At 40.5% G+C, this 21,964-nt stretch overlaps 3 protein-coding genes across 8 annotated transcripts in view; 1 reads left to right on the top strand and 2 right to left on the bottom strand.

The window, feature by feature from the left end:
* The window catches only part of CEP89 (centrosomal protein 89), a 71,415-nt gene extending 59,146 nt beyond the window's left edge, over nt 1-12,269 (bottom strand). For all 5 annotated transcript variants that reach the window (XM_081275288.1, XM_081275291.1, XM_081275290.1 and 2 more), the window contains exons 1-2: nt 12,098-12,269; nt 8,107-8,213 (exon numbers count right to left, since the gene is read on the bottom strand). In XM_081275288.1, the coding sequence (XP_081131414.1) occupies nt 8,107-8,213; nt 12,098-12,136 (146 nt within the window). In that variant the 5' untranslated portion in view covers nt 12,137-12,269. The remainder of the gene's footprint in view (nt 1-8,106; nt 8,214-12,097) is intronic.
* Nucleotides 12,270-12,426: 157 nt separating this feature from the next.
* Nucleotides 12,427-15,135, top strand: FAAP24 (FA core complex associated protein 24). 2 transcript variants are annotated; one of them, XM_081274232.1, is made up of 5 exons: nt 12,427-12,541; nt 12,808-12,926; nt 13,048-13,187; nt 13,522-13,674; nt 14,603-15,135. In XM_081274232.1, exons 2-5 carry the CDS (start codon nt 12,821-12,823, stop codon nt 14,849-14,851), a joined length of 648 nt encoding a protein of 215 aa, XP_081130358.1. In that variant the 5' UTR covers nt 12,427-12,541; nt 12,808-12,820; the 3' UTR covers nt 14,852-15,135. The 2 variants fall into 2 exon arrangements, with proteins under 2 accessions (XP_081130358.1, XP_081130357.1); XM_081274231.1 differs by having other exon boundaries at nt 12,535-12,676.
* Nucleotides 15,136-16,118: 983 nt separating this feature from the next.
* RHPN2 (rhophilin Rho GTPase binding protein 2) overlaps nt 16,119-21,964 on the bottom strand; it is a 66,168-nt gene continuing 60,322 nt past the window's right edge. Inside the window, exon 15 of the mRNA XM_081273715.1 lies at nt 16,119-17,529. Within this exon, the coding sequence (XP_081129841.1) occupies nt 17,269-17,529 (261 nt within the window). The 3' untranslated portion in view covers nt 16,119-17,268. The remainder of the gene's footprint in view (nt 17,530-21,964) is intronic.

The raw sequence follows: 21,964 nt of genomic DNA, 5'->3' as shown, positions 1-21,964 counted from the left end.
GAGCCATCCAAAGACATTAGAGGAACAGTGCCAGACACTTACACAAGGCCTGGGACAGTGCCTGTTCCCACCAGATGGACTGGAAAAACGTATCATTCACGGGACACTGGGTACACAACTCAGAAAGGTCTGGCCTCAGTGGTGGGAAATAGCTAGTCCTACTTGAGCACTGTTCCAGACACTCCCTAAGACATCAAACTCAAAAGATTCAACTGTTTCCTAATAGCTTAACCATATCCCAGAACAAAGACCAGTAAGATTTATAGGAATATAAAAATTTCAACAATGTAAAATTCACAATGTGTTGTATTCAAAAATAACCAGGCACGTAAAGTGACAGAACATGATCTCTTATGAACAATTGAAGCCCACTCAGAATTGAACATATATGTGAGAATTGACAGAAAAGAACATTAAGAGGGTTATTATAACTGTATTCCATGTTCAAAAAGGAGATGAAATGACAATATCAGAGATGAAAAATACACTGATACAGCAGATTATTCACTGCAGAAGACAAAAGCAACAAGAAATAACCAAAATGAAAAGAAAAAAAAAATTTAAAAAGCATCAGTGAGATGTGGGATTTAAAAAAAAAATGCTATTGTTCAGTGTTTAAACCACTAAGTTTTGGTGCAGTATGTTACACAGCACAATATTAATAGGCAGCAGACAGCATGAGCAGTGGGAACATGAAGTTAAGGGGCCAGGACTGGACCCACCACATGCTTTCTCCTAAAAAGCAACTTACCTAAGGCCATTCTGGCCCTACTCTGGCAAGTCAATAGGGTATGTTACATTCCTCAGCAAACAACCTGTTATCTCTCAAGGCTCTTGACTTTAAGATTCCTCCCTGCCAATAAGAACATGCTAACTCTGAAGGGTAACCATAAAATCTGTTAAAATCACATTTCATCATTTACTAAAAACACTCAATTAATTATTTATCAATTAAAACTGGTCAGCACAAACCAAGGTGACCAAGAGTTACCTTTAGGTCTTTATAATGTGAATTTTTTATTGAATTATTTATTTATTCTGATTTGTTTTATATGACGGCAGAATGAAATTCATTTCATATTACACATATGAGCACAATTTTTCAAGTCACTGGTTGTACACAAAGTATTTTCATACCATTCGTGTCTTCATACATGTACTTAGGGTAAAGATGTCTAACTCATTCCACCGTCTTTCCAACCCCCATTTACCCCTTCCCCTCCCTCTTCTTTGTCCTATCTAAAGTTCCTCTCATGCTCCCCCACCCCCATCACCACTATGAGTCAGCATCCTCATATCAAAGAAAACATTTGGCCTTTGGTTTTGGGGGATTGGCTTACTTCACTTAGTATTATAATCTCTAACTCCATTCATTTACCTGCAAATGCCATGATTTTATTCTCTTTTAATGCTGAGTAATATTCCATTGTGTATATATACTAAAGTTTCCCTATCCATTCATCTACTGAAGGGCATCTGGGTTGGTTCCACAATTTAGCTATTATGAATTGTGCTGCTCTAAACATTGATGTGGTTGTGTCCCTGTAGTATGCCGTTTTTAAGTCTTTTGGGTATAAACTAGAGTGGGATAGTTGGATCAAATGGTGGTTCCATTCCAAATTTTCCAAGGATTCTCCATACTACTTTCCAGATTGGCTGCACTAATTTGCAGTCCCACCAGCAATGTATGAGTGTGCCTTTTCCCCCACATCCTCACCAACACTTTTTTGTATTCTTGATAGTTGCCATTCTGACTGGAATGAAATCTTAGATTTGATTTGCATTTCTCCAATTGCTAGAGATATTGAACATTTTTTCATATATTTGTTGACCGTATATCCTCTTCTGAGAAGTGTCTGTTCAGTTCATTGGGTCATTTATTGATTGGGTTATTTGGGTTTTTTTTTTTTTTTTTGGTATTAAGGTTTTTGAGTGCTTTATATATCCTAGAGATTAGTCTCTATCTGATGTGCTGTGGTAAAGATTTGCTCCCATTCTGTAGGTTCTCTATTCAACACACTGATTGTTTCTTTTGCTGAGAAGAAATTTTAGTTTGAATCCATCCCATTTATTGATTCTTGGTTTTAATTCTTGCACTTTAGGAGTCTTATTAAGGAAGTTGGGGCTAATCTGACATGATGGAGATTTGGGCTTACTTTTTCTTCTATTAGGCACAAGGTCTCTGGTTTAATTCCTAGTTCCTTGATCCACTTTGAGTTTTGTGCATGGTGAGAGACAGAGGTTTAATTTCATTTTGTTACATGTGGATTTCCAGTTTTCCCAGCACCATTTGTTAAAGAGGCTATCTGCCGCAGTCTTGGCTGGGCACAGAATCACGAGCCACCACACAGCTTTGTAGATTCAAACAGCAATTCTTTATTCCGGAACTCACACCGGCCTCCACACACGTTCTGGGGCAATCCCAGTTCTGCTGCCACCCAATTCACCTACTACACGAGGCTTTTTTCCCAAAATGCTCTCTGAATCTCACGAGAGCTCAACGGGAGCTCAGGTAGCAGGAACGCCCTATTTCCAGCAGCAATAATCCTCAACATCGAACTTCCCTAAAACCCAAGGTCTTAAACTGGGAACGCCCTAAACCCAAGGACCGGGATACTATACTTCCTCAAACTGCAGGATACACCCTAATCCTGGATCCACCCTCGTCCTTGAGTAGGGTCATCTTTCTCAAACACACATGCAAGGTCACAGCAAATTTAACATGGGGTATGCTGGCAAGGAAATTTCGATGCGTCATTCCTACTTGGTAATGGCCCTCAGCAGCTATCTTTTCTCCAATGTATGTTTTTGGTGCCTTTGTCTAATATGAGATAACTGTAATTACGTTAGTTTGTCTCTGTATCCTCTATTCTTTACCAATGGTCTATAGGTCTATTTTGGTGCCAATACCATGCTGTTCTTGTTACTATTGCTCTGTAGTATAGTTTAAGGTCTGGAATAGTAATGTCACAAGCTCACTCTTCTTGCTAAGGATTGCTTTGATTATTCTGGGTCTCTTGTTTTTCCAGTTGAATTTCATGATTGCTTATTCTATTTCATGGAATGTCATTGGGATTTTGATTGGGATTGCATTGTATAGCACTTTTGGTAGTATGGTCATTTTGACAATATTAATTCTACCTATCCAAGAACAAGGTAGATCTTTCCATCTTCTAAGGTCTTCTTTAATTTCTTTCTTTAGCGTTTTATAGTTTTCATTGTAGAGGTCTTTCACCAAGTTGTTTTTTTTTTTTTTTGAGACTATTGTAAATGGGGTAGTCTTCCTAGTTTCTCTGAGGATTTGTCACTGATGTACAGAAATGCCTTTGATTTATGGATGTTGATTTTATATCCTGCTACTTTGCTGAATTCATTTATTAGTTCTAAAAGATTTCTGGTGGAATTTTTTGGGATTTCTAGGTATAGAATCATATCGTTGGCAAATAGTGATAATTTGAGTTCTTCTTTTCCTATCCGTATCCCTTTAATTTCTTTCATCTAATTGTTCTGGCTAGAGTTTCAAGAACTATGTTAAACAGAAGTGGTGAAAGAGGGCATCCCTGTCTTGTTCCAGTTTTTAGAGAGAATGCTTTCAATTTTTCTCCATTTAGAACCATGTTGGCCTGGGGCTACCATGTGATTTTAATCTCATAATAATAGTAACATTTAAGATCATATGCAATCTGATGCTGTCCTACTGTCAGTCAAAAGTTGAGAGGTGGTAACCTGGAAACTTCTCCTAAGCTCCCCAATAAAACCAGGGAAAACAATACAAGAGCCAAGAAACAACGTGACCCCTAGACCATCACCATTAACATCAAATAGTGCTGGAAAAAATGAATATCCATATGCAAAAAAAAAAAAAAGAAATGAACTTGAATTTATATCTTCCTTATATCTTCTATGCCATATACAAAATTTAACTTGAAATGGATCAGAAACCCAAATGGAAAGCCTAAAATCATAAAACTTCTAAAAGAAATATAGGTAAAAACTTTTGTGAACTTAGGCAAAGATTTCTTAGGCATGATACAGAGAATATGATCCATGAAAGAAACAAATTGATAAGTTGGACTTCAGAAACATTAAGAACTAAAGTTCTTTGAAAGGCACTGCTAAGAGACTAAAAGGACAAGCCACAGACAGGGAAAAAATATTCGCAAATCCTATATTTGGTAAAGAAATTGTTATATATATATATATATATATATATATATTTGAAAAAAAACTCTCATGATGCAATAAGAAAACAACCCAATATTTAAAAATGGGCAAAAGACTTGAACCGATATTTCATTAAAGAAGAAACAGATAAGCATATGAAAAGATGCTCAATGCCATTTATTAGAGAAATGAAAAATAAAACCATGATGATACTACTACTATGATATTATGATATGCTCACAGCTCCAGTAACTCTTGTTATTTCCTAAGTAACTAGAGCAATAAGAACATTTTTTTTTTGTTTAAGAATTTGGTCTTTGTCCTTGATTCCTGAAGCAACTTCAGAACAGCTTCAGAGCAATAAAGATGAGAGACAGCCCTTCATTGTTTACAAGCCCTTCCAAAACACCTGAATATTCCTTAGGTTAATGAGGTGATTTTTGGTAAATCCCTCAATAACCACAGATGGGGTTGGCTGCCAGGGGAACAAGCAAAGGTGCTCAAAGGGCAGGAACTTTCACCTCCAAGGAGGGAGAAGGTGACCACCAACAGCCAATCACATAATCAATCTTGCCTACATAATGAAACTTCCACAAAAACCCAAAAGATTGGTTCAGAGAGCTTGCAGGAAGGTGCACAAGAACATAACAATGTGCTGGTGATTTACCCAGTCCACAGGGCAGAAGCTCCTAAGCTAGAGACCCTTCCTGACCTCAATCTATTATCTTTTCATCTATTTACTTGTATCCTCTAAAATATCCTTTATAATATACTAGTAAACCTGTAGAGTTCTGTAAGCTGCTCTACCAAATAAACCAAATGCAAGAAAGGGGTTGTGGAAACCCTGGTTTGTAGCCAGTAGGTCAGAAACAAGTAAAACGAATTGGACTCTGTGATATCTGAAATGGGGAAGAGGCTGTCTTGGGGACTGATTCTTCAACCTGTGGCATCTGATGCTATGGTGGTGACAGAACTGAATTGCCTCTAAGAGCTGCAATACACAACTCAGTGGTAGGGGAGAGGAATCCAGCTTTGCTGGCTGCTCCCCTCAAGAGAGGACAGTGACAGGCATCCCCTGTCTTGATTAGCTGCTGACATTAAAACAGGCTTACATCCCACCTACCAGTAGAAATGGAGAAAATCTGGTTTCAATAGAAACATAAATAGAACAGCATCTTTAGAAAATACTTTAGCAGTTTCTTAAATTAAATGCCCGTCTCATAACCCAAATATTCCACTCCTAATTACCTAAGAGAAATGAAAGCATGTGTCCAAATATTCATATGCAAATGTTCATAGCAGCTTTATTCTAATACTAAGAACTAGAAACAGGTGAGTGGATAAACAAATTGTGGTATAAATATACTACTCAGCAATAAAAAGGATGAATTATTGATTTTCACAATAATGTGGATGCATCTCAAATAATTACAAGTGAAAAAACCAGCATAATTATTTTATGTAATTCTACTTATATAAAATTCTAGAAAATACAAACTAATCTACAGTGACAGGTTAGCGGTTACCTGTGAGTAGAGGTGGGTTGGGCAGGGGAATGGGAAGAGAGGAACAAGAGAAAGGCATAGCAGAGGGGTTTTAGGAATCTCTTGGGCATCATTATCTTTAATGTTGTAATGGTTTGACAGAGATAAACGTATCTCGAAATTTAGCAAATTATGCATTTTAAATACGTAGTTTACTATACATATTATACCTTAGTAAAATACTTTTAAAAGACAAATAACTGTCTAAAGCAAAAATAGTAGCAATGCACTTTTGGATTTCTACATATAGAATTAAAATTTTATGAATCCCGCTATTACATATAATTAATGCACTAATTTTTTTTAAAAAAGTGAAAATTTACGACAATAGTCACACAAAAGATGGGAAGGAAGAAATAGAAGTAAATTGCTAGAAGGCTTTGCATTAAACATGAAGTGGAATAATAATATTAAAGGTTAATTGAGGTGTCATTAAAAAAATTATTTTTTTGAAATCTAGAAATACACCTAATTTGCCAAATCCATATCTACTATTTGGGGGTTATAAAGATCATAACCTAGGAAGATATTTTTGTAAAGCACAGGATACTATGAAATTTTTCTAATAAAACAAGACTTGTCATGAAATAATACATTTTATTTGTTTTTCTGGGGCATAATGGAAAGGGAAGCTACTCCTCAGCCCCATCAACTGCTATGGTTGCATAAAGCCCCAACAACACAATATAGAGTTGTTCCCACAAACACTGAAGAGTTGACAGAGCCGCATCTGCACCACAGCCAGGCCACTCCTCTAGCCAGCCTTGAGATCTGTGCCAGATACTAACATCAAGGCAGGTGACCAAAAGGTGACCAAAAGAGAGATGACAAACAGGATCCCTCTCATGGGGATGCTGGGAGGAGGAAATGAGGAGATGCTTCTTCAGTACTTACCAAAGCAGTTGGCACAAAGTAAACACTACTACTATTCATGGTATCCAGACTGTGCTGAAGAAAAAGCAAATGCTAAACATTTCACACTGTTTTTTTTCCTCTGGTAGTGGAACCGAACTCAGTGCATGCTAGGCAAGCACTCTACCACCCAGCCCTTCGAAGTTTGTTTGTTTATTTGTTTTAATCAGGGGATACACAACATTCTAGTACCAAAGAACACTAAAAAGAAGGTACCACCTGTAATGAAATTAGTTCTTATCACTGTTAATAACCCAGAAGTCAATGTCTTCTATGGACCAAAAATAGACCCAAACTCTGTCTAACAGGTACAGGCAGGGGTGTCTCGGGAATGAGAGTCAGGTAACTGCTATTTTCAGAGCACTGGAGGATGGGGTATGCCAAGTTCCAGCAGTGAATGTGCTTCTTAAAGAACAAAAAGCAGTTCTTTTAAAAGACAGGATTGTGTTTAAAAAGAAAAACATGTGGCCAGGAGCGGTGGCATATGCCTGCAATCCCAGTGTCTCAGGAGGCTGAGGCAAAAGGATCACAAGTTCCAGGCCAGCCTCAGCAATTTAGTGAGGCCTTAAGCAACTTAATGAGGCCCTGTTCCAAAATAAAAAATAAAAAGGTTGATATTTAAAAGAATAAAAATAAAAATAAAAAGGGCTGGGGTTGTGGCTCAGTGGCAGAGTGCTTGCCTAGCATGTGTGAGGCACTGCATATAAATAAATAAAATAAAGGTCCATTGACAACTAAAAATTTAAAAACAATAATAAAAAAAAAAAAGTGTTGGGGATCTAGCTCAGTGGTTAAATGTCCCTGGGTTCAATCACTGGTATCATAAAAAGAAAAGAAACTATGTGCACAATTCAAAACTCTTTCTAAAGTACTGTTACTTGGCTGGGATGTAGTTCAATGGTACAGTATGAGCTTAGCACTTACAAGGCCCTGAGTTCAATACCCAGCACCAAAAGAATAAAGGAAGTACTACTAACCTAAACACTTGGGTTTTAATGCTTTTTAATATTTTAAAAATTTTGGGGGAGGGTACCAGGGATTGAATTCAGGATCACTCAACCACTAAGCCACATCCCTAGCCCTATTTTTGTATATTATTTAGAGATAGGGTCTCAATGAGTTGCTTAGCACCTCAGTTTTGCTGGCTTTGAACTTGATCCTCCTGCCTCAGCCTCCTGAGTCACTGGGATTACAGGCACGTGCCAATGCACTGGGCTAATGCTTTTTTTATTTTGAAAAACACTAATTACATCCAATCATAAAATGTGAGATCATACACCTTACTTAGAGAGACCCTAGGTAAATTCATTATCCTCAGAGAAGCCAGATTAAGTGCACCAATATAGAATTGTGGTAAATATTTCAAAGGATGTGCTTCTAATTACCCTACTTGTGAACTTGTGTGTGTGTTTTTTAATAGTTTCAGGATCCAGTACTTGGTGCTGAGGACAGGAGTAACCTCAGGGTGTGCTCATCTGAGACTCACCTTGGTCTCTCTGGAGATACATTAGGGCTGCGGGGAGGAGGTGTTCGAGGTACAGCTGGTTTTGGAGCGATGGTGGCTGCAGGGAGGAGGCCAGGGGTGATGTTTTTCTGCATAAATGAAACCCAGCAGAGGTTACTGGGATGGGGTAACCACCTGGGTCCTGTCACTACCACCACTTCCCATGCCCAGAAGGGGAAACATGCACTGGTCACCGAGGGATCCAGCCCCATCAGGAGCCCCACTCCTGCCCTAGCACTCCCAATCCCCTTCTGGCCATACTAATGCACCCAGCAGGGGAGCCCACTGTGGGGGTCCTCTTGTCCTTCTCTCCTCACAATAGCTTTCTGGACCATACCCCAGAGTCACCCCTAGCCTCTCTACTTGTTCCATAGTAGTACTCCTAGTGATGTCCCCTGTGTATCCCCTGCTGTGCAGGGTGACTTCCTAAGAAGAAGGTGACTTTCTTATCTTTATTAATCCTGGAACTCTAGCACTGAGCACACTGCCCTATATCTGGTAGGAGCTTAATAAATGTTTTAGATGGCTTATTTCAAACATACAGAGTAATGAAAAACACTCCGATATAAAATGTAATTCACATCCTGCTTTAGGTAACGAGGATCCCTCAGAAGTTTCTGGGACTAGCCCAAACTTTATTTTCTGGGCACTAGCTATTCACTCACACCTACGAGCAGGACACCACGCAGCATTGAGAAAACCTTGTCTTTGAGGAGGTGTAGAGGAAAAACACCCAAATAGTTAATCTAGAACACAGAATTACAGAGTGACAAGCAAGAGGTAAAAACAAAATGCTGAGGTAGCCCAAGGAAGAAAGGGCTCCTTCAGGTCCTGGGGACCAGCAAGGGGACTTCAAGTGTTCCCCTTGGAGGAAATCACAGAGGCATTTAGACTGGGTCTTCAAAGATGGTCAGTGCTCCCACATTTGGAATGTGATGGAAGAGCATTCTGGGCACAGCGTGAGCAGAGGAATGGAGCAAGACACTGGTGATAGTGCTCTGCAAATAATGAGTACCCTAGTTTGCCGGGTCACAGAGTCACCTGGAAGGGGAAAAGCTACAACAGTGGGCTGGGGGTAACAATGAGGATTATTCCCATTTGCAAGCCTTTGGAACCAGATGAGCATATCCTATGGTCTAGTGAGGAGCACCCTTTGAAAATGGACCCTTCAAAGACTAATCAAATAGTAGTAGACACAAAGTACAGGGGAGAAAGAGATGTGCAGCTGGGAACAACTCTCAGGAGTGAGGGATGGGCAGACCTAAGGGTCTCCTTGCTACCTTAGTCCCATTTGCAGGGCCACTCCCAGGAACAGGTATTGCAGAGCAGTCTTTGCCACTTCTCTCCACTTTCTTTACCTCTCTTGTATGGTGCATACCACTCTGCATTTGTCATAAAACTTAGTTTACATGTCTGTCTCCTCCCTCACCCCTACCACCACCTGGGAGATATGCAAGGACAAGAAAGGGTTTTCTTCTTAACCTTCAAATCCCCAGGGGCTGGCATCTAGAAGGGCCTCCAAAAAGACCTCAAGATTTTTGTTTTTGTTTCAAAAGAGTAAATCCCTCATAGTATGATGAATATTTCTTATATGTGCCATTATAATCATTTCCCAACTATGTTCCTCTCATCTCTGGTCTCTGAAAGACAAGATGATTCTATCTCTACCCAGCAAGAAAATCCTCATAGACAGCTCCACTCTCTTGATGATATGTAAATAGTCTAGCCCAGCATAGGTCTCTATAAGTTGGTTTCTACCAATGGACCCAGATTCATCTTTTGCAACCTCGCCTCATTCCTGCTCATAATCTTTTTCTCTTTTTACCTTTTATTGTAATGCTGGGGATTGAATCCAGAACCTTGCTCACGATAGGCAAATGTTCTGCCCCTAAGCTATATAAACAGCTCCCCGCACACATTCTTGCTTTGGCACTCAAAATTTCCTTCCGTTTCCCAAAAAGCAAATAATAGATTCTTTTTCAATTCTTGGTATGTGTGGTCTTCTCCACCCAGAATTCTCTTTCCTCATTACCTCCAAGGCTCAACTCAACTCTCTGGATTCTTAGCTGCCTCTCCAATAGTACAGATCTCTATAGTAGCTTTTATGTTACCATTCTGTGTTGAATTATTTTTGGACTTGTCTATCCTATGAATAGTGCAGCTGTCAATCTTTTGTGGTTATCTGCACATAGCAAGAACTCAACAATATATATTGCTTCAAATAGAAACTCAGTGAACATGCTGGTTTGGGTTAGTAAAATTACAAGGGAAAAATAGGCTCCAAGGTGGGAGTGGTGGCACACAACTGTAATCCCAGCAACTCAGGAGACTAAGGCAGGAGGATTACAAATTTGAAGTTAGCCTTGGCAACTTGATGAGGCCCTAGTCTCAAAAAAAAAAAAAAAATCAAAAAAATTAAAAAAAAAAAAAAAAAATATATATATATATATATATATATATATATATGTAAAAGGTGAATGCTTCTCAACAATAACTTCAGCTGATAACACAAAGTCCAGTGAGACATGCTCTCAGGTCTTATTTTAAAACAGAATTTAGAAGTGCCCTTGTTACAATGCTTTTTCTGCACTTTAATATTAATTTTGTGGGAAATTCAGTATCAATAGGTTTGGGTTTGGAACAAGGGAGTTGGTAGTGTTTAAAGAGAGTAATTATAATGATGACTGGTGGATTTACAGCTGGAAAAGAGGATTCCCCAGTGTCAGGTGGGTTGAGGTGGCTAAGGGAACAAAGCACCAGGCAACAACCAATCAGAAGCCCTCAGACAAGCAGTGATAACCACCTGTCAATCAACGGGGTCTCCTGACTGATCCTGGAAGGACATGGAACTCTAAGATCCCCCGACCAACCCCAGGAGGACAAGGGACCCTAAAAACTTCCCTTTCCTGTCCCAAGCCCTTCCTTCCTGCCCTAAGCACGATAAAATTACAATCCGGCTGAGCTCGGTAGCGACTCCCCCGGACCCTGTGTTGCACTGGAGTGTCTCGCCAGGGAGCGAATCTCAATAAAGACTTATTCAACTGCTTTTTAATCTGCGTCCTTTTGGTCACCGGAGCCTGACCTTACATCCTCTCATCGAGGATGAGAGGTACCAGTGGGTCATTAAAGGAACCAGGGGTATAGCTCAGTGCTTGCCTACCATGGGCAAATTCATGGGTTGGATCCCCAGCACCGCCAAAACAAATAAACAAAACACACCGCTGGTAGGATCAATAAATTACAGAAGAGGAGAAAGGAGGTGTCAGAGGATTGTTGGGAGTCAGAATCCTAGAGGAAGTAAGCAAGACAACAGGGGTAGTGAGAGAATGAGACCGGGAATAGAAATACACAGTGACAGTGTGGCCACGGGAAGATCTAGAGGGCAGCAATCCAGGTGTGTCTTGGAGCGGGTGGGGGGATGGGGGCGGATCTGTGAGTGCTGGGGAAACGGGGTGCGGGGGAGGGGGGAGTCCAAAGGCTGCAGTGGCATGATCAGATTTGCGTTTTAAAATATTTCCTTTGGCTTCTATGTGGAGAACGGACTTCGGGGAAGAGCAAGGGTGAAAGCAGAGAAACTTATGAGGAGCTGTTTAGGAAGCAGACCAGGTATTTGGTGGGTAGAATCGATGGGATTTGCTGATGGGTATGTGATGGGTGGTGGAGGAAGGAATCAAGGACTCCCCAGCGGGGATATCCAGCAGAGGGGCATCTTTGTAGAAGGCAGGAGCGAACTCCCCAGTACCGAAGCGAAGGTTGCCGGGAAGACAGTGATTCCTGTCTGTCTGCGGCGGATTCTGAGGTAGATGGTTCTTTAGAACGGACTAATTAGGACTTCTCGAACTAAAAACCACTTCCCCCGGTGCCGCCGCCTTGTTTCAATCTCAGGCCAAATACCAAACCCTCCCCGAAACTCCCTCCTTAACTCCCGGCTGCACAGACAAAAGCGCAGGACGCAGGGCCTGAATCTACTTACGAACTGGCTCTTGCGGCTTCTCCGAAATCCCCGGAGCATCCTTGCTGCAGGGGTTGGCCAGGCCCGGGGCTGGATTTACAAGCATAGATCCCCAAAGCTGGGGACTCCTCTTTAAATATCGGTCTCGCTCCCAAGGGCCTAGCTCCAGACGCTTTTTCTTCCCTAAAGGACTTCGAAACAACTTCGCCTGCCATTGGCTGTGTTTGGTCTTTGACCAATCAGAGCCAAGGTTACTTCCACCTCCGTCGCTCTTGGCAACTAGCGGGTCCCGTTTAAATATCCACCAGTGAGGAAACGGTCCACGCTTTCAGCTCTCTTATTGGTCACCTCAGGTGCTCGTCTTTGATTCCATAGCCTATCTGGCACTGTGGAAGGCCGAAGGCGGGTAGAATGAAAACCTAGGCGAGCCCGGCGGGTTGGAATCCGGAAGTGCGGCAGCCTCGGGTAATGTTTCGGGAACCTCTGGACCGGGGCGAAAGTGGGGTCCCTGCCTGCTGGGTCCTAATTCCGGACTGGACTGAGCAGCCTCAGCACGAGCCGAGCTGGGGCACCAGGGCCTAGGCAGGTGCTGAAAATGAGGTGCTCACGAGGGCAGATATCTCCGGGTTCTTAAGACTTTGAGAGACCGAGAGGCCCCTAGCTTCATAGTGGAATGGGAGACCCTGTGCGCGAGAGTTTGCCCTAGTGTCTTCTTGCATTTCCCACTTTAGGTCCAGACCACCGATGGAAAAGAATCTCCCTGGAGGAACAGGCCCCGTGCACGTGCCCTTTGGGCATATTGTAGCTAATGAGAAGTGGCGCGGGTCTCAGCTGGCGCAGGGGATGCAAGGTCGGTGGGCAGTTTGTCAAATGTCCTTTCCTTCCTCCGCGCATTAAAAAAAAAAAAAAAATACATATTGCCGCCTTTTTATTCAGAGTTCACAGAACTCATTTTGTTTCCGTATTTTAAGGAAAAATTAAACTCGTCTTTGAGGATGGTCTGACACCAGTAGATTTTTACCTGTCCAGCAGATCCTGCATTCTTTATGTTACTGAAGCTGATTTGGTGGCAGGAAATGGCTACAGAAAAAGACTTGTTCGAGTTAGAAATGTAAGTACTGAATTAAAAGAAACTGAAATTGAACATTGACTCTCTATCCCTTGGAACAATTTACGTGTTATACTATGGGCCAATTTAAGCACCTTCTAGCTTTGTTTTTGTTGTTTTATTTATTGGTGCATTATAATTATACAAGGTAGTAGAATTTGTTGTTAAATATTTGTATATATGCATGCTGTCAATTGTATGTATGCATAGCTGTCAATTTCGTTTTCAGTACTGCCCATTACCCTTCCCTCCCACTTCTCCCTAGGTCCTCCTTTTTGCTTTCTTAACTTTGAAAGGGATTTTTGTTACAAAATGATTTACTGTCTTTTCTTTGAAGTCTGGTAACCTTCAAGGGATTGTAGTAGTTGAAAAAACACGGATAAATGAACAGTACTTCCCAGCCATCCAGAAGTTTACTGTGCTGGACCTAGGGATGGTGTTACTTCCAGTGGCCAACCAGATAGAAGCATCCTGCCTCATTGTTCAGTTAGTAAGTACCGATTTCCTCCTTCACAATAGCCCTGTCCTCATTAAGATTCTCAACTGACCTTTATGGATCCTTTCTTGACTCTGGCATCTACCTTTGCCATAGTTGCAACCCATGAATCCAATGTCTTTCCTTGTGTTGATTTATCAAAACTTGAGAAATTGAAGTAAGGAAGTTTATAATATACTGTGTGTTACAACTAAATAAATATTTAAAAGAAAAATATCTACAACTAAGTAAATATTTAAAAGAAAAAAATTGGTTCTCCATTGTCTTCACTGATTTTTCCATTGGATTGTTCATTATGTATCTTCTGGAACTTTTTAAAAAGTTTAGGGCTGGGAATATAGCTCAGTGGGAGCAATCCCCAGCACTGGGGGGGAAAAATTGATACATGAACCTCAACTGTGACCAATTAAAAATTAGAACATTGGGGTAGGGCCTGAACGTCGTTTTTGTGTGTTTTTTAAGTCCTGCCTCCGATTTGCAGCTAGGGTTGAAAACCAAATTGGAAATGCAAGTGGCACTATATGGTTCCTGGATTCCTCTCCACTACACCACTTTCTTCACTGTTCCTAACTTCCCATGATTATAATGCTAATATCTGCCTTGGGAAAACTCCAGTAACTAAAGGCTAAATTTCTCCTTGGAAAGGCAAGCTTGATAGGTTGTTTGAAGTAGATCTTATTTAGATGTAGCCATCATTTAACCTAGCACAAAATTCAAGTTTTGCTAAGTATTTTTACCTCTTATTTGTGTGGTCATATGGTCTATCTTTTAATAATTTCACTAATGTCTGAAAATTTATATACATGGTGTATAAAAACTTTTAAACCCATGAGTCAAGGTGAACCAAATGGAAAACTATTTTTTAAAAATTGCTGGTCCTCTAGAGGGCACTCATGTGTTTTTCCCTTAATTTCTGGTTCAGGTACAAGAGCAATCCAAAGAACCCAGTAGGAACCCTTTCCTCAAGAAAAAACGGGCTCTGCTGTCTGAGCCATACCTCCTTCGAACTGTGCAGCAGATCCCAGGAGTTGGAAAAGTTAAAGCTTCCCTTCTGCTTCAGAAGTTCCCAAGTATCCATGAATTGAGTAACGCTTCTGTTCAAGAACTTGAGCTGGTAGTAGGACAAGTGGTAGCACAGCAAATCCACACCTTCTTCACCCAATCCAGGTGACAGCTGCCCTCACATCTATTGTTTTTGCCTTTTTGACCATGGACTACAGGATCTGGTTTTCATATTCAAAAAACAAGAAAAAAGCCAGGTGCAGTGGCACACACCTCTAATCCCAGTGGCTGGGGAGGCTGAGATAGGAAGATACAAGTTCAAAGCCAGCCTCAGCAGTGTACCAAGATGATATCTCAAAGTTTAAAAAGGGCTGGGATTGTGTCTCAGTGGTTAAGTGTCCCTGGGTTAAATACCTGGTATTAAACACACACACACACACACACACACACACACACACACACTCCAAACAAAACAAAACAAAAATAGAGAATCTTACAGCATCTAGTGAAAGCTGAGGGAGGCCTTGATGGAGCCTGTGGTTATGCTGCTTTGCTGTCAAGTTTGAAAATTTAAGTTACCCTCAGGTGGCAATGCCATCATTCTGCTAAGTTGGGGGGGAAAGATAGCCCAAATCTTCCTAAGAGAGTCAGGGACTCTCAGTAAAAAGCCAGTTAGGGCAGATTTTTATGAGTGACCCTGACCTGCATCTGTCATGGAAAAGACTTTCAGGTGGTGGATGTATCCATCAAAAGGAAACTAATGCACAATGAAGCCCTGTGTATCTAAGCCCCTTTCCTTCTTGGACTCAGAGGTGCTAGTCTTCAGGTCTCGTCTGCCAGTGTAAATAAACAAGTGCACAACTCCTTTCATGGTTCCTTTGTTCCTTCATTTTCTCCTTCCTTTTTTTTTTTTTTTGGCAGAGGGAGGGTGGCCAGTTTATAATCACTGGACAAGTGTTCTGAACACAGGAAGCCTAGAGTGGGAAATTCCCCATTTATAGATGAGAAGTTAATGTATGTAAGTAAGAAAAGAATGTGTTTGTAGATGAATGCCCAACAGTGGGGGGATACACAAGAAAACAAGCAGCTGCATCCAGTGAGGAGAGTCAGGGCTGGGGAGCAAAAGGTATAACTACCATTGAAAACACAATTAAGAACACCATATGTTTTAAAAGTTATTAAAATAACCAGTTTTATGAATTGTTAGTAATTTTTAAAAATCAAACACATGGGCTGGGGTTGTGGCTCAATGGTGGCGTGCTTGCCTAGCATGTGTGAGTCACTGGGTTCAATTCTCAGCACTACATATAAATAAATAAAGGTCTATCAATAACTAATAGAAATTTAAAAAAAAATTTGTGTATGAGGTTAATGAAAACTTGAAAGAAGGAATTAAAGTAAAATAAAAGCAAAAAAAAAACTCAGGTAAATGAAGGTGTTTATTTAAATATTTATACAAACATGGCCCTAATAGCAGTAGATATACTTTCCCAAAGGTGGGTGCTTCCTTAAAGATATTGCACAATAGAAAATACTTGTTAATCCTCACATTAGATTTCAGCTATACTTTAAAAGCTATGTCATTTGTATGTCAACCATGAATCTTTAATTAGAGTCACAGTGTCATCCAACTTACAGCCAGAGAAATCAAATTGGTAAGAATGTTCATTTAAAAAGTCAAATAGAACTTTAAACCTGAATCATTTACATCTTTACCTTACAAAATATAAAAACTACTTTTTTACCCAAGACTCTAAAAATATATAGTTATATACTTTCTACTTTAAACAAAATGAAAAATAAAGTTTTGAGTATCAAACAGTATATTATCTACCCTGTAGACAGCATCTCCATCTAACACTGCCACTGTGTTAGCAACTTATAAATGGCATCGGACTAGAGGAAAAGGTGCTCCTAAATTATTTTTATTTTATTTTATGTTTTATTTTTGGCAGTTCTGAGCTAACCCAGGGCTCTGAGTTGGGTTCAATCCCCAGGACTGCCAAAAAAAAAAAAAAAAAAAAAAGTCAAAACAAATTTGGCACTAGACTTTATCTGGAAATAGCATTCATATTATGTAGAAATAATAGTAAAATCTTATCACATCAGTAAGTTCCCATGAGGAAGCAGTTCTTTGGAGCAGTTTCTAGTAACAAATTTCATTCTGTCATAGTCCTCCGACCTGCCTTAACTCAAGGGTCCTCTGAACTCTAGGTTAAGGAATGATTATTATCCAAACTTTAACACTTACAAATAGTTCTATTTTTATAGGAAACCCCAATTTAACTCAGCGCCTGAAATTTATAACTGTAACCACTGAAAACAGCCATAATATCCATACTATTCTATTTACAATATTTTATAGAATAAATATCTTGCAGCAATATAGTGACATTCCTCAAATAAGCATATTTTCCACAAGTTTCTAGAGGTTTCTTGTTACTTCCTTAAAAGCATGTCAAATACAAGTTTACGCTGTGACAAAATGGGATTTGAGAATATCTGGATATTTTCCATATGGCACAAATTTTAAGGCCTAGTTAGCCCTAGAAACATTTGGGGCCTGAACATTTCTGTTTCCTCCCATTAGTATAAAGAGCTATCAGTGTTGAGCAGGCTGAAAGGAGTGGGGAACTTCTTCTTGATGTGAGGTCTTGCCACCCCAACTGCAGGGAGGCACAAGGTGCTGGCCGACTTCTGTCTGTTCTTATTGGTGCCCCAACTCAAAAAGGAAAGCTTTTTCGAGACTTTCTTGGTTTTATCACTTTTATCATCATCCTCTATGGCTAAGCAGATCATGGAGTAAGTTTTCTGCATTCCCACAGAGTACGTGGCACTCTTATTATGCTGCACATAGAAAAGGAAGGAAAAAAGGTGTCAGACATCTTCAAGATATCTAGTAAATTATTATAAAGTTTGAGACAGTCTGCACTTAGCCTCTTCAAGCTGATTAACTCTGAAACATGGGTGACCAATGCTTACATAGAATTTGACCCTTGAAAGCAAGGACAATTTTTAAGAAATATACTCAGTAGTAGTAATTTAGGTGTGGGAACCATTTCTCACTTTTTAAGGTTGTTATTTTGAGAAAGTAAAATAACCACGGTAAACAATAGGAAAATACAATAGGTCTTCCTCTGGTTTCCAGGCCCTCCCTCCAAGGTAACTGCTGTGTTATACTTCTAGAGATAATGTGCATATGTGTGCATAAGTATACTTCACCATTTGTCTTCTTAAAAGGAATACACACTATTCTGCACCCTGCTTTTTTCAATTAACAGAACTTAGATTTCAATCCATGCCAGTAGATGTAGATCAGTTTCATTGTCTTTAAAGACAATATAGAATCCATCATGAAGACACTGCTATTAACTTTTTTCCCCTTTAAAAAAAATGTAGCCAGATGTGGTGCACACCTGTAATCTCTGCAACTTGGGAGGCTCAAGCAGGAGGACCACAAGTTCAAGGCCAGCCTCAGCAACTTAAGGAGACTGTCTCAAAAATAAATAAATAAATAACTGTTGTGGATGTAGCTCAGTGGTAAAATGCCCCTGGGTTCAATCCCAGTACAAAAGAAAAAAAAAAGTGCTAAAATATAATAGAAGTTAACATTTTAACCATATTTAAATGTACACAAAATTCAGTGGTATTAAATATATTCACACTATTGTACAATCATTGCCACTCTATCCCTAGAATTTTTTTCATCTTCCTCAATTGAAACTGTACCAATTAAACATTAACTTGGAACAAATTATGTGGGGCTCAAGTTGGAAATCTAAGGAAACTTGTTTCGTAAATCACCTGCTTCTAAAGTTGGCCTAACATTTGAGATGGCTTCATTCACTGAACATATACTATGTTCTAGGCACAAGTACCAGGCCATTTATAGAAACATACATACATATATACAACATATCTATAGTGGCTGGGTACATTGTTCATAATATAAATCTAAGGAGGAATCTGAGTTAGGCACAAAACCAAGTAGTGGTATTTACTGTTATTCCCCTTAAGAATTTGGTTTCTTGGGATGAAGATTCTTCTCTCTTTTCTATAAAACTAAGCATTAATCCTACCATGCTTTATAGGGCCCACTCTATCATTAAAAACAATAATGAAACAGCCAAGTGTGGTAGCACACACCTGTAATCCCAGCTACTTATGGGGCTGAGGCAGGAGGATCACAAGTTCAAGGCCAACCTCAGCAACTTAGTAAGATCCTGTCTCAAAATAAAAAATTAAAGGGTCTAGGGTTGTAGTTCAGTGGGAGAGTGCCTCTGGGTCCAATTTCCAGTACCAAAAAAAAAAAAAAAAAAAAAAAAAAAAAAAAAGAACAAAACAATAATGAAACCAAAATTCTGGAGGCACGTTTGAAGGCTGAAAACAGTTTCCACCCTTAACCTGCTCAGTCTGCCATGCATCAGGATAGCCACTCTTACAAACACCCTCAGTTCTCTTCCATCCTCTTCTGGCCAACTCCAGTTAAACTCTTCTTCCCCAAGGCCAGCATGCAAACAGCTGCGCTGCTGGACACATTTACCAAGGAGCTTGGCTTCCTGACCCCAAACCTCTGAACAGGTGCCTGCTCACCTGGCACCCCTGTCTTTCCCAAGTCATGTCAATCCTTTTCTCCTAGATACCTGTCATGCCCTCTCTTCTCTCCTCAATTCACTCACATTTTCTCCTGATAGCCTTGCTTATAATTAATTGCATCAGTCCCCAAAGAACAAGCCCTCCTCTGTGCCTGGATTCCACTCCCTCTCTCCTGCAAGATCCACCCTTCCGGCCTTCCTGTCTCACAGACCTTTCCCCTCTGTGCACAGCTTGCTCTGCTATCTCTGCACGCATGTGTGCACACACACACCTCACATTCTTTGAAAAGCCTTCCTTGGCCCTATTCCCCTCCGAGGACTACCCTAGTATCTCTCTACTCCATTTCACAGGTCATTCCTTCCTCTCACTATTTCCCCCCCTGTTCTCATCCAGCCAGCATGCTCCCCAATACCCACTCAAGTCTTTCTGGGGCACCTCCCTGGAACACATAGGGTTTTTCAGAACACATCTGAAACCACTGTACTGATCTAACTCTTACATTTTTTAGATGAGAAAAAATGAGGCCCAGGGAGTACATTAACCCACTGAAGGTCACACAGGTTGTTGATGACAGTCAGGGTCTGATTCCAAGTCTTGATTTCATTTCAGCCTTGGATTCTTTCCATTTTTTTTTTTTTTTTTTTTTTTAAGAAATGAGCTCTTGAGCTACACAAAGACTTTCGTTAATCTTTTCTCTTTTTAAAAAATTATTTTTAGTTGTAGATGGACACAACACCTTTGTTTATTTGTTTGTTTGTTTATTTATATGTGGTGCTGAGTATTGAACCCAGTGCCTCACACGTGCTAAGCAAGTGCTCTACTACTGAGCCACAACCCCGACCTGGATTCTTTCCACCATTAACATTAGTTTTCACTATGCATACCATGGAAGAGCACTAGGGATTCCAACGTAATCAAGAGAGCGTGGGGGCTGGGAATATGGCTCAAGCGGTAGCGCGCTTGCCTGGCCTGCGTGTGGCCCGGGTTCGATCCTCAGCACCACATACAAACAGAGATTTGTGTCCGCCGAGAACTAAAAAATAAATATTAAAATTCTCTCTCTCTCCCTCTCTTAAAAAAAAAAAAAAAAAGAGAGAGAGCGTGGGTAACAGACAATCAATTCTGCCAGAGCACTGTGCTTTATTTATTCTCACCCTTTGGTTTTGCTTGAAAGAAAGGCAGTTCAAACAAGAGTTCAAAGCCATGTGTGTAATCCAGGCACATGCTTGTAATCCCAGCTACTCTGGATACTGAAGTAAAAGGATTGCAAATTTGGGGCCTGTCTGGGAAATCAGTGAGACTCTATCTCAAAAAAAAAAAAGGGCTAGGGATGTAGTTCAGTGGCACAGCACCTCTGGGTTCAGTACCCAGTACTGGAAGGTAGGGGTAGGAGAGAATGTAGCTTGGCGGTAGAGCACCTATAGGTTCAATCCCCAGTACAGCCTCCTCTCCCCCCCCAAAAAACAAAAACAGTTCTCAACTGTTATTATCTAAATGGTGAAAAAAATAACCGCAACAATTATGGTTATTATTACAATACCTTTTATGAAAAGAAATGCGTCCCACACTAGAAGCTGGTTTAAGGGCTTTACCAGCTCAGTGTATTCTGATAAAAATCCAAGGATGGGGTCCTATCATCCCCACTTTTTTGAGGCTCAGTGGTGTCCTTTGATTTGCCCAAGGTCACCATCTGGTGGTAAAGACAGGATTCAAATCCAGACAGTCTGTGTTCTGAGTCCTTGTTTTAACCACCACGTCAGATTCTTCATTGGCCAGGTTCAAAGGTACAACAGTACTGAAAGACAAGCCTTTCGGTGTTTTTCCAACAGCAAAGCCTGTCTGTGGAGTCAGACTCCTCTGGCTGTGCCCTGTCCTGCAACCTTCAGACTAATTTTACTTCCTTTTAGACAAATGGACTTCTGTTGTACATGAGGACCTCAATCACTTGTCCAGAGACTCCAAGGATTTCATCCTGCAAACAACATGTTTTGAGCCCTTCTCCCAAGATGCTCTGTGAGTCAATCAATTTTGTAATTGAGATACAATTCACATGTTATACTGATGTTATTCACCAGTTCAATTTTTTTTTTTTTTTTTTTTTTTTTTTGTGGTGCTGGGGATCAAACCCAGCATCTCATGCATTCTAGGCAAGTGCTCTACCACTGTTACACTGCAGCCCTAAATTCACCATTTTAATAGAGTTCTGTAATTTTTAGTAAATTCAGAGAACTGTGTGAGAATCACAGCTACCTAACATCAGAACTCATCCACTGTCCTAAGAGAACCCCTCTGTGCTTCAGCAGTGGCTCTCATTCCCACCTCTGGTAACCACTCACCCACTGTCTATTTCCCATTTAATGGAGTCACACCATCCATTTACTCCCCAGCCGTCTCTAACCTGATTTTTGTTTTCATCAGTCCAGAACAACTGTTCCTTTGTCCCACTGCCAAATGCAGAAGACAGGGCTCAGCCTCTCTGATTCTCCATCTCTTAACTGTATTCAATGCAACCAGTCACTCCGGCTGCAGGATCTTCTCTTGGTTCCAGAAGCTCCTTTTAGCCTGACTCTATGAACTCTCCCTCTGAATTTCCTCTTTCTCAATTTCTTCTTCTAACTGATCTGAGACAGTTGGAGTGTCTCAGGGACAGTCCACAGCCCTCCTGGGTGATTTCATCTAGTCTCAC

The sequence above is a fragment of the Spermophilus citellus genome, assembly GCF_964194105.1.
Source record: "Spermophilus citellus genome assembly, chromosome: 18".
In the NCBI taxonomy this organism is placed as follows: domain Eukaryota; kingdom Metazoa; phylum Chordata; class Mammalia; order Rodentia; family Sciuridae; genus Spermophilus; species Spermophilus citellus.
The sequence above is the reverse complement of the archived record's forward strand: the minus strand, read 5'-3'. Positions and strand labels throughout refer to the sequence as shown.

What these genes read in the sequence shown, in the direction of transcription:
- FAAP24 (XM_081274231.1), top strand. An exon ending in GACTTGTTCGAGTTAGAAAT is followed by an intron (nt 13,188 to 13,521) that starts GTAAGTACTGAA and finishes TTTTCTTTGAAG; the next exon opens with TCTGGTAACCTTCAAGGGAT. An exon ending in CCTGCCTCATTGTTCAGTTA is followed by an intron (nt 13,675 to 14,602) that starts GTAAGTACCGAT and finishes TTTCTGGTTCAG; the next exon opens with GTACAAGAGCAATCCAAAGA.